At 40.9% G+C, this 17,500-nt stretch overlaps 1 protein-coding gene across 2 annotated transcripts in view; it reads right to left on the reverse strand.

Moving 5' to 3' along the window:
- The window catches only part of LOC143282758 (disintegrin and metalloproteinase domain-containing protein 10-like), a 78,745-nt gene that overhangs the window by 20,609 nt on the left and 40,636 nt on the right, over positions 1-17,500 (reverse strand). For both annotated transcript variants that reach the window (XM_076588510.1, XM_076588508.1), the window contains exons 4-9: positions 10,993-11,167; positions 8,440-8,551; positions 7,618-7,818; positions 5,404-5,547; positions 4,180-4,357; positions 2,098-2,261 (exon numbers count right to left, since the gene is read on the reverse strand). In XM_076588510.1, the coding sequence (XP_076444625.1) occupies positions 2,098-2,261; positions 4,180-4,357; positions 5,404-5,547; positions 7,618-7,818; positions 8,440-8,551; positions 10,993-11,167 (974 nt within the window). The remainder of the gene's footprint in view (positions 1-2,097; positions 2,262-4,179; positions 4,358-5,403; positions 5,548-7,617; positions 7,819-8,439; positions 8,552-10,992; positions 11,168-17,500) is intronic.

Genomic DNA, 17,500 nt, shown 5'->3' on the forward strand with positions numbered 1-17,500 from the left:
CTGTCTCTTTATTTAATTCATCCTATTTTTGAACAAAAAAAAAATTTAATATGTCAGACTTATTGAAAAAGGAAGGGGTGACACCCTGGCTGAGGACCATGAGAGAATGAAGCGCTTCGACCACCTCATGTGTCCACTGACAGCGGAGCATTGGCCTTGAGGTAAGGCGTCTTGAGGTTAGGAAGCTATAGAATCTGAGCACACTGGTTCGAATCACACCGGCAGTGGCTGGTATTTTCTCCCCCTCCACTAGACCTTGAGTCACCGCTAGTCATTCGGATGAGGTGATAAACCGAGGTCCTGTGTGCAGCATGCATTTAGCGCATGTAAAAGAACTCATGGCAACAAAAGGGTTGTCCCTGGCAAAATTCTACAGAAAAATCCACTTCGACAGGCAAACAAATAAAATTGCAGGCAGAAAAAGATACCAAAAAATGGGTGGCGCTGTCAATGTAGCGATGCGCTCTCCCTGGGGAGAGCAGCCCGAATTTCACATAGAGAAATCTGTTGTGACAAAAAGAGAAATACAAATACAACATACAAAGTTTTTGTTATTCTTCATGCTCAACCACCCTCTCTCTTCCTCTCCCTCCCTCCACCTTTTCCCCTCTCTCCCTGAGGAATCCAAATAAGACAATGTTCATTCTGTACTATGTTGCCCAGTATAAAGATATCTTGGAGAACAGTTCATCCTAGAATAATTTCAGCACCCCTTGCCTGTTTCGAACAATACTGAAAAAAATGTCATCAACAGATGAAAATCATTGTCAAAGATTTCGCTCTCCATCAGCTTTAAACACTCAAGAGGTGTAGCTTATATGTCACATAATGTATACCGATGTGAATGCATGTGCAGTCTCATGCTTTCAGCTGTGTACCCCACTTAAAGGGCAAGAGGCTATGGCCTAAAAGAATAAACCACGTCAATGTTAATCCCAATCACTCCCTCTCTCTGTCCCGTTCTGTGAGGTACTCCATAAGAATAAACCACGTCAATGTCAATCACAATCACTCCCTCTCTCTGTCCCGTTCTGTGAGGTACTCCATAAGAATAAACCACGTCGATGTCCATCGCAATCACTCGCTCTCTCTGTCCCGTTCTGTGAGGTACTCCATAAGAATAAACCATGTCGATGTCCATCGCACTCGCTCTCTCTGTCCCGTTCTGTAATCAGTATCAGTATCAGTAGCTCAAGGAGGCGTCACTGCGTTCGGACAAATCCATATACGCTACACCACATCTGCCAAGCAGATGCCTGACCAGCAGCGTAACCCAACGCGCTTTGTCAGGCTTCCGTTCTGTAAGGTACTCCTTAAGAATAAACCATGTCGCTCTCTCTGTCCCATTCTGTGAGTTTCTCCATAAGAATAAACCACGTCAATGTCAATCACAATCACTCGCTCTCTCTGTCCCATTCTGTGAGGTACTCCATAAGAATAAACCATGTCAATGTCAATCCCAATCACTCGCTCTCTCTGTCCCATTCTGTGAGGTACTGTCCCATTCTGTGAGGTACTCCATAAGAATAAACCACGTCGATGTCCATCGCAATCACTCACTCTCTCTGTCCCATTCTGTGAGGTACTGTCCCATTCTGTGAGGTGCTCCATAAGAATAAACCACGTCGATGTCCATCGCAATTACTCGCTCTCTCTGTCCTGTTCTGTGAGGTACTCCATAAGAATAAACCACGTCAATGTCAATCACAATCACTCGCTCTCTCTGTCCCGTTCTGTGAGGTACTCCATAAGAATAAACCACGTCGATGTCCATCCCAATCACTCGCTCTCTCTGTCCCGTTCTGTGAGGTACTCCATAAGAATAAACCACGTCGATGTCCATCGCAATCACTCGCTCTCTCTGTCCCGTTCTGTGAGGTACTCCATAAGAATAAACCACGTCAATGTCCATCCCAATCACTCGCTCTCTGTCCCGTTCTGTGAGGTACTCCATAAGAATAAACCATGTCAATGTCCATCACAATCACTCGCTCTCTCTGTCCCATTCTGTGAGGTACTCCATAAGAATAAACCACGTTGATGTCAATCCCAATCACTCGCTCTCTCTGTCCCCTTCCCACTATGTGAGGTACTTACCGGTGACCCAAAGTTGTGTCCTGCCTCATGGGCAAAGGTCAGCTGGGACACACGGGTGGGCACCGTCCTCCCAAAGTTGATGATGGTCACGATTCCCGTGTTCAGACTCTTCTTCTTATTTCCAGCATAGTTGGTGTATTTACCACACACTCCACTCTGCGTGTCTGGAATGAACACAGTTTTGCATTCCAAATTCTGCAAGATCATATTGATTTCTAAATATAGAACACAGCTAAGCACTGAACCTGTGTACTCACCTTTTATCACACCCAAAGCGGTGTGCCAGGATGCAGACATTTCTTCTAAAGTCCTGTTGACATTGATGGGTATTTCACCATTTTCTATAACCGGATGGTTAAAGTGTCGGACTTTCAATCTGAGCGTCCCAGGTTCAAATCTCGTTAACAGCACCTGGTGGGTAAAGGGTGGAGATATTTCTGATCTCCCAGGTCAACGTATGTGCAGACCTGCTTGTGTCTGAGCCCCCTTCGTGTGAATACATATGCAGAAGATCAAATACACACGTAAAAGACTAAGCCATTATTGTCGTTAGTAGGGGGCTTAGTAGGTGGTGTCCTAAGAACGTTAAAACAGAACAGGCACCACTGAACACCACCGAAGTGACTCAGCAGCAGTGCAGGGTCTCCTCTGGTGTGTGGCCTCCAGGCAACCTAACATCAATGGTTCCCTGTGGACTGCCGACGCTGGAACTGTGACGGACGAACCTGGGTGTGGCCGTGTATGGGGGAATCTAAATGAGCGGCGTGGGAGTAATGCCACTGAAACGGCGCAGATGATGGGGCAGCAAAAAAACCAAAAAAAAACAAACAAAAAAACCGTAAAAGATCCTGTAATCCATGTCAGTGTTTGGTGGGTTATGGAAGCAGGTCATACCCAACATGCGCACCCCAAAAACGGTCATACACATAAAATGTCACATGTCTGTCTTGAGTGTGGATGGGTTCGTGCCTGAAATCTGATTGGATGACACAGGAAACGAATGATAAGCGCCCAATAGCAGCCGTCAGTCACTTGCCACGTAGGCAGCCTGTTGTGCAAATTACCCCATGTTTGTAAAGTGCTTAGAGCTTGGGTCTCCAACCGAGGATAGGCGCTATGAAAAATTTCTGTATCATCATTCATTCATTAACTCACTCAGTATGGCCAATCCTCTCTTCTCCTCTACACAGACCCCTCGGATGTCCAGTGGGTGTCTGAATGACCCAACCTTTAGCTTCCGTCATCAGAACTGTGGTATTCTTTGTCAACATTCACCTCTTCAGTATAAGAGCGTTCCGCTTGCAATATTTTGATGATGGTAATTGGGATGAAACGCTGTTAACGTTGTTTCTTTCGCCGTTCGTATGGAGAGAGTTAAGGTGTAGGCACATTTCAGGACCTAATCTAATTAAGTTCACAATGCTGTAACATTTTTCTTGGGAACCATCGCTGTACTGGACTGCTGGATCCTGTGCTTGGAAATAATTTTTCAGGTGTTGATAATGTGATAATGTGTGAATATGGTATGCCCTCCAAGCTTTTTCATAACATGGCAGATATGCATGTTGTCAATGTTTGAGATGGTACATCAATTAAATGAAAAGGTATGACAACTAGTGTTTCATTTGGGAATATATAAATACTGGAAAGCAAAGGTTAGAACGTTCTGCAATTTATATATATGTGATGAGTGTTTGAAAAAACTGATAAAATATTATGTGCAAACATGTATTGTCAAATAATTCAAAAACAGAAAATTGTAAATCCATCCTTTTTTTTTTTTTAATAACACAGACATAGTTTACTAATCATAGTAATTAGAAAACCAAAAGCTCTATATATTCATGAAAAAAATATATATATAAAAATGTTTCCAAAAACATTGATACTTAGTTACAATGTCTGCAGCAGCTTCATAATAATCATAATCATTAAACACAATCATATTCATATACTTTTCTACAGAAGCTTAATTACGGTTGAATATAAACTTCCTCCATGAACATGCAACTCAGTTTCGTCATGCCAGAGGGCAGACATGCAAGACGATAAAAAAAAAACCAAAAAAACCCCCAAACATACTGGCTTCTGTAGCAACCCAGGCGAGACCTAGAGTGCCCCCCGAGAAATCTCTGTTGGTGAAGGTGAACACCAGGCAATACAGGTTATGGTCTTCTGCAGAGGTCAGGTCCAGGTAGTTGCTGACGTCCAGAGTGTTGGAACAGTACTCATTGCTTCGTTGGGCACAATCCTTCATCACCTGAACCACAAGGTAAACCAGGACTTTATGAAAAAGTCTGTTCCATTCTTCATGACACACAGAACAACAAAGGTAATGAGAAGTTTACCAAATCTGTTCAAATACTTCAATATTCAATGACCAAAAAGACAAAAAAAAACCCAATGAACACAGAAGTCTACATAAAAAGTTACCTAATTCTTTCTGACCATACAGACAACAGCAACAACAAGAAAGAACTTCATGAAATCTGTTCAATTCTTGATGATGTAAAATGGTAAATGACTAAGTAACAAAAACAACAAAATTCTATGAAGTCTCTTTCGTTCTTCATGTCTAAAGGACAACTAAACAAAAGAGGACTTGGCCTGCATAAAATCTGCATATTCCCAGAAAAAAAAAGAAAAGATTATATTCATGTTTATCTAAAGTTCAAAAGAAGTATACATACACTTATGCACAGCATACTTCTGACAACAGCAATTTACCTGGGTGTCTGTTCACCACCACCACCACCACCCTAATCCATCCTGCTTAAGAACGTACTGTATTTGTATTTGTATTTCTTTTTATCACAACAGATTTCTCTGTGTGAAATTCGGGCTGCTCTCCCCAGGGAGAGCACGTCACCATAGCACCACCCATTCTTTTTGTATTTTTTCCTGCATGCAGTTTTATTTGTTTTTCCTATAGAAGTATATTTTTCTACTGAATTTTGCCAGGGACAACCCTTCTGTTGCCGTGGGGTTTTTTACAAGTGCTAAAGTGCATGCTGCACACAGGACCTTAGTTTATCACCTCATCTGAATGACTAGCATCCAGACCACCACTCAATGTCTAGTGGAGGGAAAGAAAATATCGGCGGCTGAGCCGTGATTCGTCGTAACCAGTGCACTCAGATTCTCTCGCTTCCTTGGCAGATGTGTTACCTCTAGGCCATCACTCCACATTTACAGGCAAAAAAAAAAAATTTTTTTAAAGAAAGCAATGACTACAGCTGTCCAGATAAAAAAAAAAAAAAAAAAAAAAAAATATATATATATACTTTAAAAACAACAACAACGTACAGTGCTTCTGTGGATGACAAAATTCAGACCAGTGCTGGGGTTGTTTTGGGAGTCATGAAACACGGTCGATGAGTAGATGCGGCTGATAGCACTGACATGGCTGGCAAAGAAGGCCAGGATCTCCTCTTCTGCTTGTTCCTCTGACTGCAAGGACGCAACAGAAAAAGAAAATAAAACAAAAACTAAGCAAAACAAAACAAAAAACAACAACAAATGTACGCATACATATATAAACGTGCCAGCTTGCATCATGTAGATGCACTGCATGTGCATAAACATGTGCATGCTCACACACACACACATACACACACACATATATATACACACACACCCTTACCAATGCTCATACATACACACACACACACACACACATATTAAGGTATGCACATATACACCAGAAACATACATATACACACAACATCATTTGACTGGATCACCACAAATCTGTTGGGTTAGTTTCTTTCTGAATCTATGTGAAAGCAGACCCCGCCCACCCCCTTCTTTCCACCCACCACCGAAGAGTGAAAGTGTGCATGTGTGTGTGGAGGGTTGGGGGGGTGGGGGTGGGGGTGGGGGTTGTGGGGAGGGTGCGGGGGGCAGGGGGGAGGGTGCTTACATACCTATATACATGTGCGTGTGTGAGTAACAAAATTTCTTGATGGGAAGACCACATGACTGATGTGGTGATAAGCAACAATAAATACAACATGATCATTATCAAACGTTATCTGGAAATGCCGAAGCACTGGCTGTGTGTCAACTGCTCTGGGTAGCAAATTACAAGTAAGTAGCAAGTTATCACTGATGTCAAAGAAAGCAGTGCAAGTGAAAGACAGCAGATCTAAACAGACAGAGGGAACTGGGGTCTTCTTTTGTGAAGGTGTCCTTGTTTGAGGAGGTGGTGCCCTGGCAGATCTAAAGCAGCACTCCCAGATTATCACTTTTGAGTTTCAGACAAGCTTCCTCTGCTTTGTAGGTATCCAAATCTTCACAGTTCTGAGTTGCAGTATGTCTTTCAGATAATGAATATCTAAATATCAAATTATAATATTATCATATATATATATTTATAATATATATTCGTATAAGTACATCATTTATAACAAATAGGTAATAAATCTAAATCTTATCCAAAAGGCCTTTGTCAGCATAATGTGCAGACGTGTTCTCAATGCAGCTTTGTTCATCCCCTTCATGTGAACACACTAGCAAAAGACAGAAATATATAATGCATGTGATCTGGTTATCCAGCTGACCAAATCAGTGTAGGTTTGGGAAATGGAAACTAGCATGAAAATGAAGAATGACAACCTCAATGCCAGTAAAAACAGCCATTCAATCTCAGAAATATCCTGATCAGATCTGATTTTAGTCAACAGTGCAAAGGCAGCTTGTATCATTCCTGGGCTGCCAACAAGATTTCTTTTTGATTGTGTTTGTTCATAATCTGGACTCTGTACACAGTGGTGCTACAGAAATGGTCTAAGTTTGCAGGAGATTCACACTGTATTCGCAACTGTTTTGCTGGAGAGAAAACCTATGAAGGCCTTTTGGCCTGATTGACTTTCCGAGAAATCTGTACGTCAAGTGACCGACTCGCTCCCACAATGACAGGTCATTTCAAAATGATATTTGTATGCACGAACAACAGATGACTGACACACACAAACTGATCATGAAAAGAAAACGTTAACCACCTGCAAAAACTACAACTAAAAAAATTTCAAAATCCACACAGGCCTCACAATCAATGCAAACAAGAGAGGCTAGGCCTTCAAGACTCACTTGTGATAAATTAAGTCCTTAATTACAGAGTAATTTCCCTCTTTTACTGTCTGCACCAAAACGTTTGCGAAATACATAAAAATTCCATGCTTAGCAAAAGAAGTTCCTGTTTGAACAAAAATTAATAATAATGACTGCTCTTGTTGTTGTGTCAGAATAAGAGGTCAAAGTGCCAAGTTTAGAGAATACAAAAAAATATAAATATAACAGTAAATGCAGTTTGCATATAATTAGGCTTCTTTTTTTATTTTTTTGTGCCCATCCCAGAGGTGCAATATTGTTTTAAGCAAGATGACTGGAAAGAACTGAATTTTTCCTATTTTTATGCCTAATTTGGTGTCAACTGACAAAGTATTTGCAGAGAAAATGTCAATGTTAAAGTTTACCACGGACACACAGACACACACACAAGTGAGTCAAAAAACTCACAACAGATTTGCCATGTTTGGTGTCTTTGAAGTAATTGTACAACAAAGGGTCGGCTCGCACGTGGAGGGGGCAAGAATTCCTTTTCCCCAAAACTGCTCGCTTCTGACGGGACGATGTTTCGTGAGCTGATCGTTTCGGTCGGTTGCTGTACTCGGAGTACATGTTGTGACTCTGTCCGCTGTAATCATCCGTCCAGGAGGCCTGAGGCACGACACAACAATGCCACTGTCATCATCGTCATTGCCGCTGTCAGTGTCACCATCTTCTATTGTAACTGTCATCACTGTAATCGTAATCATCATCATCATTTTCATCATTTTCTTGATGTTCAAGGAGACGAAACTGACAAGGATGCTGACAATGAAGATGATCAAATAACATCAAAACAGAAGGAATAATAACAGCAACAATAATAACAACAACAACAACAATATTGATAACTACAATAATAACAATAATAATAACAACAACAATTATAAAAGTTATGGTAATGATGACAATAAAATGAAAGTAATGATGATGATAATAATGCTAATCATCAACGCCATCATAAACATCATGATAATAATTATCATTTCATCCAAGAATAACAGTTCATATTTCCAAAAGAAAACTTTTGCACTTGTGAGAAATATAAATTCATATATATATATATATATATATATATATATATATATATATATATATATACTTTTTTCCTTTCTTTTTTCTTTTTTGGCCTGAACACTGTTACAGAACAACCAATATAATACTCTTCTCTACTGACCACACACACACACACACACACACACACACACAGTTTCAAATCCCAAACCACCTTACCCTTGCATGCACGTTAGGCTTTGGTGGCTCCTGCAAGCGTGAAGCTTCTTTCATGAACTCATGGACAGAGAAATGATCAACCCCACAAGCTGATCCGGTCTTCCGTCTTTCCCTGAAATTGCCAGCATCCACAAGTCAGTATCATGCCGCACTTTGCCACACACAAATGGGTGCATTAAAAGGTAGTGACAATCTTGTAATGTAAGTTACAAGAGAGAGAGAGAGAGTGAGTGTGTGTGTATGTGTGTGTGTGTGTGTGTGTGTGTGTTTGTGTGTCTGTGTCTATGTGTGATGTATGTTGTTGTGTGTGTGGTGTGGTGACTGTGTGCTTGTGTGTGTGTGTGTGTGTGTGTGTGTGTGTGTGTGTGTGAATGCACACATGCGTGTATGTATGTGTGTGTGTGCACGAACACACCATCACCACGACCCTCACAGACAGAGAGAAGACAGAAAGAAAACATTCGTCCCCCAGTGCATGGACGCTCTTTCCTGATTCACATTCCATCTATCCTACACACTGGGAATGTGAAAGTGCAGTGTTCACCATCTGTAGAAGATCCTGCACGATTACATCTGGGGTTCTTGTTGGGTTTTTTTCATGTGTGCATGTCATGTGTTTTTCTTCTCACATAACAAAATGTGACGGTGCAAAGAAGAAAAAAAAGTCTTGCAAAAAACACTCTAAAAAACGTCTTACCCTCATGTATCGAAATGTGCACAAAAAAAAACAAACCAACCCAAAACAAAAGAAAACACACACATACACACACACACACACACACACACACACACACATATATATATATATATATATTCATTCCTGTCTATCTAAAATGGTTCAAACATCTTTCCATCACATGTCAACAAGTGACAGTGTAAACAACAACAATAACAAAAGAGCAAAAACAAAACAACAACAAAAAAAACCTCTGAGAAATACACACATTTAATAGTCATTCCTGCTGATTTAGAATTTAGAAAAAATCTTTATAACCAAGTGTACCGGGGTCACAAGGAATATTTGGGGGGAATAGTACATAAAAAGGTACAAACATAAATCGAAAATCAGACACAAACACAAATACAGTAGAATTTAGGATACATACATATACACATCAATACAAGAACTTGTGCACACTCACACATGCACACACTCACAAACATACACGCACAAAAGATAACAGTTTAACACCTGTCCCAATTTGAAAAAATAAACCTGCTGATCAACGACAGATTGGAACATCTTTTCCCTCCAAAATCAATGTGTGACAGTGCAAACAAAAACAAAACAAAAAAGACACTCCCACCCTACCAAAAAACAACAACAAAAAACTCTTGAGAAACAGCCAGAAAATAGTCAGTTCACAGGGTTCAAATCTAGCGGGTGCCCGAGTGCAAATGCAACTAAAAGTTGGCTTGGGCATGCAAATTTTCTGTCTAGAGTGCCCAGTCGGCACTCAAAAGCTGATAGAGGCGAAAGAAAATTAATTAAAAGACACACCAAGAAAGCAAGCTCGAACGCGGTCGATCTTCTTCTTCTTCAGCGTTCACTCGTATGCACACGAGTGGGCTTTTACGTGTATGACCGTTTTTACCCCGCCATGTAGGCAGCCATACTCCGTTTTCGGGGGTGTGCATGCTGGGTATGTTCTTGTTTCCATAACCCACCGAACGCTGACATGGATTACAGGATCTTTAACGTGCGTATCTGATCTTATGCTTGCATATACACACGAAGGGGGTTCAGGCACTAGCAGGTCTGCACATATGTTGACCTGGGAGATCATAAAAATCTCCACCCTTTACCCACCAGGCGCCATCACCGTGATTCGAACCCAGGACCCTCAGACTGACAGTCCAACGTTTTAACCACTCGGGTATTGCGCCCGTCGAACGCGGTCAATCAAAATGTAAAGTGTCGCCTGCTGCAGCTGGCTTCAAGGAGCCGGAGCAGCATCTTTGCTCGTGCGCAATCGGATGTTGACGTTCATGGCGCGTTAGCGACGAATGATATTTCCCATCTTCGATATTAAAGGAAGGCTCCCAAAACAGAGACAAAAGCTCAGGATAACAAAAAGAATAAACAGCAGGATTATGAATCAAAGCACCAGCGAGTGTACAATGAATCCTGGCAGAAAGGCTTTCCTTGGCACATTTTATTTCATTTTATTATGCTGGCACCCAAAACCACAATTGGGCACTCAAATGTTTTGTCCAGAGTGCCTGACTGGCACTCAAAAAAAAAAAAAAAAAAAAGAGTTAACTTCGAACCCTGCTTCAACATCTGAGCCACTCATTCCTGATTACCTTCTTCTTCTTCCTCAACTCTGTGAAGTGTCACTGGGGCACTGCACAGAAAAACTGTTCACATGAATGGTATAGTGATGGTTATGTGTCAAAGCCTGGGGCTCTGTAAATGGTTTTCCTGTCCCTTCTGCAACGTTTTTTTTTTTTTTTTTTTTTTTTTTTTGCCTTCCCCTCTGTCTCCCTCCCTGTCCAGTTCCACGACAGTTTAAACACCTGTCCCCTCAAAGAGATGTAAGACATAAATACCTGTAGGGGTCATGATTTAGGTGGGTCTCTGGGTAGATGATGGTGTGGACGGAAGGGTCCTGCCCTTTGAGGTACTTGGCGGCCGCCTCGATGTGGTAGGTGGTCTCTGGCACCTCCACCTGTCCTTCCAGACTGCCATTGTGCACCGACAGGTGGACCCAGCTCTCTGGCTCACCTGATCCAGGTAGAAAAGATAAGTAACAAATAAATAAATAAATTTAAAAAAATAAAATAAAACGTGAACTATTGTGTGTGTAAATTTGATATACAGGTGAAACTGAAAGTAACAGCACTGTGGTAGCTTCCCACCTCACCTTAAGGTCCTCTTCCTTCCCCCCCACCTTCCCTCTCCCCGTTTCCTATGTCAGGGGGTATCACGGAGCAAAAAATTATTAGTTTTATCCAAACAAAAAAAAAACAAAAAAAGAGAGAAAAAATATCAGATAAAAAGTTGTTACAAATCAGTAATATAGTCCAAAGTGTCAGACACTGTAAAAGACAGCAATCCCATCAGTTCTCTGCCTTGTTGGCACTCTCCTCTGAAAAGAATCATGACCACCTATGTCATACATTTAATTGCAATGTTTTTAAAAGCGAATATGTGAAATGCTTTTATTTGAGAACATATGTTTATTACTCTTGTTTAATCAAGTAATCCGCATGTGTGGGGTGTGTGGGGGGCTGGGGTTGGTGCGGGCGTGTGCTAAATTATCTGGTTGTGGTTTTCAGCAATTCATCTTTATTCTTATCTGTCTATTATAATCAATGTGCAGTATAGTAGGCTATGTTTATAATTATATTCAAATAATGTTTCTTAATTCTTTCTGTTTTTACTTTAAGAATACTAGTTATTACCTGCAGTGTGTGGATGTATGTATGAAACGATGTATGTGATATTTTTTACATTTTTATCTTCGTAATATTCGTAAAAGCTGTTGTTGACTTTTACAGTTACGGTCCCCATGTTGTTTACTTGTCTATGTTGTGATAATGCACCTGACCAAATTTCTCCAGTTGGAGATAATAAAGTTATTCTTATCTTATCTTATACTCTGGCACAAAATTACTGTCATGCAACCAACTTGACATGGCAAAGTCACTGCAAGTGCGCTGTGCTGTGCTGTGCACTTCATCGATAAAAGGCCATTGATTTTTGTGCAGGGTTACCTGCGGCATCCGCAGTTGCTGTGGGGACAGTGTAATCAAGTGGCCTTGTCAATCAGACTTTCACTGTTCACCACACGTTTCTTCCCTATGTTATAAGCACACATCACACTGTGTAACTCTGGGGTATTACTGAAAGGTGTGGGTTGATGTTTGGGTTGGATTTTATCCCGCCCCACCCACCACTCCCCACAAAGAGAGTGTTTATTCAGGTGCACACTTTAACTGTCTTACTCAAGTTACTGATCTGATGTTGTTGTTTTGTTGTTGTTGTTGTTTTTGGGGGTTGTTTTTTTTTTTAGGGGGGGGGGGGGGTGTTGTTATTGTTGTTTTTTGTTGTTTTATTTTTCTGTTGTTGTTTTTAAAGATGACCTTGTTTTATTAAAGAAAAGCCATGGACCCATTTGACTGGGTAAACATGAATAAGATACAATTCTAAGTAGCAATGTGAACATGTAATTTATTAACACTGTATATCTGATATACATGACATCATCAACTCAGAATATTGCAACTCTTATTTAAAGGGCTTACACAGAAACAAAGCAAAGTTTTCAATGACAGTTTTTGTTTGTTTGTTATTGTTTTTTGTCGTTTTTTTTTATGAGGCCAGTGTTCTTGCTTGTTTCATTTAAGCTTGCCAGTATGCAAAAACTGATAACCACTTGCTGTATGCTTGCAAGAGAAGTATCTTAGTGTTACTGAGACTAAGAATTGGTATATTATAGATGACAACACATAATTCTTAAGTGTGTGTGGGTATTACTGTAAGGACACGTGTCTGTGCATCCTGTACAGCTGCCAGTAATTCTGTGTCAGTCAGGAACTTGGTTGAATCGGCTGGAGGGTGTGAGTTATTTGTAAATGTATGTATGGAGTCACAGGGTCAAGTATGATGGTTTAATTACAGCATCCTGTAAATCAACACAGAGTGGTTGGTGTTATGCTGACAGCTCTCACTGCTCCTGCTGACAGAGGAGTGTGGGTGCCAACTGTCATGCTGATCAATTCTTTCATCTGTTTGGTGTGGATACTGATATGGGGTATAGGGAGTTGTGTGTGGAGTGTGTGTGTGTGTGTGTGTGCAAGCGCATGCTTGTGCACTCTCGTGTGTGTGCGAGCGTGTATGAAGGCACACATGCACGTGTGTACATGTGTTGTGTGTGTACACATGTACATGCATGTGTGTGACAGCATGTATGTGTGCACATGTGTTAGTGTAATGTCTACATGCTTTATGTCAGTCTATATATAAACAGATATTACGATAAAACTGATTATTGGTAACCCAGGTCATTTATGAACATGTATATTGTTGACATTAGTGAACAGACAGCATTAACCAGATTGCAGCTCAACATCAAGTTTGGTATTCTAATCTATTGTATGAAATAATGGTCACTCTACAGCATGCACGTGTGAGTGCATGCATACACACGTGTGTGCGCATGAGTGATTATTTTTCATATTGATTGAAAACTTTACTGCAGATTATTTTTTTTAAAAGAAAAGCAAAGAGGGAAAAAGAGTTAAAATGGTTAAAAAAAAAAAAATTAAAAAAAAGGAAGAAGGATCATGAAAGACTACAAGGAACTGAGACAGAGGACAGAAAAGTGTTCACAGTAAAATTGTCAATCAGACAATGTAATACATAACTAACCAGGTTTGCATGTAAGAGTCTGTACATGTTTGTTTTTGTTTATGACACTAGGTAATTAATGAGTAAGTTGTGAAAAAAAGAAAGAGAAAGAGAAAGAAAAACACAAGAATCTGCAAGATCAAGAAAGCAATGTAAGCTGGAAAAAAGGAGGGAGAGAGAGGGAAGGGGTGGGGGGGAAGAGAAAGAGAGGGAGAGAGAGACAGATAGACAGAGAGAGAGAGAAAGAGAAAAGGGGCAGAGGGGTTGTCTTTGTTTAAACATTTACACACAATCAGTTGTAGTGGTTAATACATTATGCATTGTATTTTTTTTTCTACATGAGTTAGTTCATCTAAACGGGGTAAGGAAAGACCTCTGGCTAAAGTGTAACCATTATGTGGATGCATGAGTGAGCAAACAGTACACTCTGGTGGCACTGAATTTCCAAAACAGTAAATGAAATCTCGTAGATCTATCTACAAAAACACAAACTCTTTGCAGTCTCCATCTCATTTGTTTATTCTATTATTGTCCATTCACAACAAGGTGATGTAGGCACAGGCAGTAACTCATTTATGAAAACACACACACACACACACACACACTCCTATCCTAAATCTGCAAGTCATGACCTGAGGGACACAGTACAATGGACTGTTTCTCTGCTTTCTCTACACAGTACTTCCCTGACCCCCCTCACTCTGACATGGTCATGCATGAGATAACACCACTGCCTGGTCCCCAGTGATCATGGTGGTCATTCACCAGACCAACCCCACCATCTCTCCTCTGGGCGGCAACACTTAAAAGAAGTACTGTGGGAGAGAGACACAGAGACAGACAGAGGCACAGAGAGGAGGGAGACAAGGAGGGGTTGGGGGGGAGGGGGCAAAGAGAAAGAGCAGTCAGAGGAACAGACGCACAGAGAGAGACAGACAGACAAAGCGAGCCACAGAGACAGAGATGATAGGTTTTGTTTGGGGTTAAATGGGCAACAAGATTGCAGTTTCTGAATGCCATGCCCTCAATTTTTTTTTTAGAACCAGACGGAGAGAGTGAAAGAGGAAGACGAGGGTGGGGAGGCGAGGACAGGGAGGGACGGAAAGAGACAGAGACAGAAAGGTAGACGAAAGAGAGAGAGAGAGAGAGAGAAAAAAAAACCAAAAAAAAAACCGTGAGGCAGACATGGCAGAGTGACAGACAGACGGGCATGCATTATAAAAAGAAATAAACAAATAAATAATATCATGAAATAAAAAAATTAAAAAAAGGAAACGTTCACATCCCTGTTATCATGATAGGCCTCTACTGATGCTGTGACTGACCCATTTCTTGTGGTTTTTCGACTTTGCTTATTTTGCTCTGATTTTGTCACAGATTCATTCGCTCGTGTCCATTGTCCAACCATCTCGCCTACTCCACAAATTAAATCGTCTAAAATCGAAATCAAATTACCGATTTGTCAACAATACAAAAAGGAAGTCGAAATCAAATTACTGATTTGTCAACAATACTAAAAGGAAGAAGATATTAATGGCGACAAGCCGGTGATGCCATCTGGGAACCATTCAGAGTCGGAACCATTCAGAGTCGGTAGACCAAAAACCATCCAATGAAAACAACGGATCTGATACGCAAGACAGGCAGATTCAAAATATAAATCGGCCTCTCTCTCTCTCTGAATCTGCTGTTGTTGTTTCGTTGTTTTGTTGTTGTTGTTTATTCTCTTTTGGACGACATATTGAATCCAGAAAATGGTATAAAGTTACAAGCATCGGGCGGGTTTGGAGAAATATGGGTGTATGGGGGCTTACAAGGAATTAGGCACAAGCACGTTAGTTCACAGGTAATAATTAGATTTCACAGTTTCTGAAAACAAATTCTTGAATCGGGAAATGAAGTCTCACCTGATGCATATCCCTAACCCTTGGATAACAGTTTTATTATTCAAATTTGTTACCATCTGGCATACTCAGAGGACCTGAAATCAAGTTTTACCTCATTAATAGCTATCCCTCCCCGTGCCACTGTCTACATTTAATAATGATTTTTTTTTTTTAATTTCTCTTTAGCACATAATCTTGCGTAATACAACACAAAGCGCTGTGCACATCACATGCAAACATTTTTGTGCACTTTACCACGCTCAAAAACAGCCTTCCACGTACACATGCATGTGTGAACGCACAAGGAAAGCCCTCAGGCTAAAAGACTATAATCAAAGAGGTGTGAACACTCACAGGTGAACACACGCATGCATCTGCGCTACACAAGGCGCAATGGAAGCCACATATTAATATTATTCATATTTTCTACCGTGTTGTTTGTCTGCCGACACATCAGAGGGTTAACGTGACCTGAACAAAGAGGTCCGGGGGTGGTTTGTTTATTTTGAGACATATATCATTTTCAGATTGACAGTAAGGGGAGGGGAGAGAGAGGGGGGGGAGAGACAGACAGACAGATTGAGATAGAGATAGTGAGAGAGAGAGAGAGAGAGAGAGAAAGAGAGAAGGGAATGGGGAGGAGGAGAGCGAGAGGGGGCAGAGAAAGAGAAGGGGAAGAGAGGCAGATAGACAGACAGAGACAGAACGTCGAAATAGAAACCTTTTATTTGCCAGACCACAGATCATCAACAATGGAGTTCACAACGACAAAAAGAATGAGTACACGGAAATGAAAACCGAGGACAATCACTCACTGCATGGACAACGGAAACGATTCTGGGGCATGTTCTGAAACGCCTTGGATACAAACTTGCATAATACCAACACTCAGTCTCACACTGTCACAAGATAACAACACGGAAGTAATGAAAACGCTTGGCTATCTGTGAAATACAGCTGGAACAGACTGAGAACGAAGAGAAATGTACTCAGGACAAATCGGAAGAAAATGCATTTCATTTTCTGGAGTGTCATCACCCAAAAAAAGGACGATTCTTGTTTTGTCCTGTGTAAACTGAACTACAGAAAGTGTGAGCGCAACGTAGACATACCAAGTCTAAACCGCGAGAAAACACAACGTGTATCCATATGCATTTAACATACAGTATGGAGTGATGGCCAAGAGGTAACGAGTCCGCCTAGGAAGTGACAGAATCTGAGCGTGCTGGTTCAAATCATGGCTCAGCCGCCGATATTTTCTCCCCCTCCACTAGACCTTGAGTGGTGGTCTGGACGCTAGTCATTTGGATGAGACGATAAACCGAGGTCCCGTGTGCAGCATGCACTTAGCGCACATAAAAGAACCCAAGGCAAGAAAAGGGTTGTTCCTGCCAAAATTCTGTAGAAAAATCCACTTCGATAGGAAAAACAAATAAAAGTGCATACAGGAGAAGAAAAAAAATTTAAGGTGGGGAGAGCAGCCCGAATTTCATACAGAGAAATCTGTTGTGATAAAAAGAAATACAAATACAAATAAGTGTTGAGTGAAAGCGACTGACAAAAATAATACACATCAAATAAACTGTGAGGGCAAGAACAAGACTGCCATTCCCGGGACTCGGCTGGAGTTGAACTCACCCATAAACATCGTGACATACCAACTGACTGAGCCACAGTCCCAAACAACACCAAATCGAAAAATTCAAACGAAATCTTTCTCACAGAGCAAGCCCAAGGGCAATAAATAAATATATATATATATATATATGACTTTGCGATGACAACGCAAAGTTATGAGCCTTCTTTGGGAAATGGGTAT

This window comes from Babylonia areolata, chromosome 6 (genome assembly GCF_041734735.1).
Source record: "Babylonia areolata isolate BAREFJ2019XMU chromosome 6, ASM4173473v1, whole genome shotgun sequence".
Classification (NCBI taxonomy): Eukaryota; Metazoa; Mollusca; class Gastropoda; order Neogastropoda; family Buccinidae; genus Babylonia; species Babylonia areolata.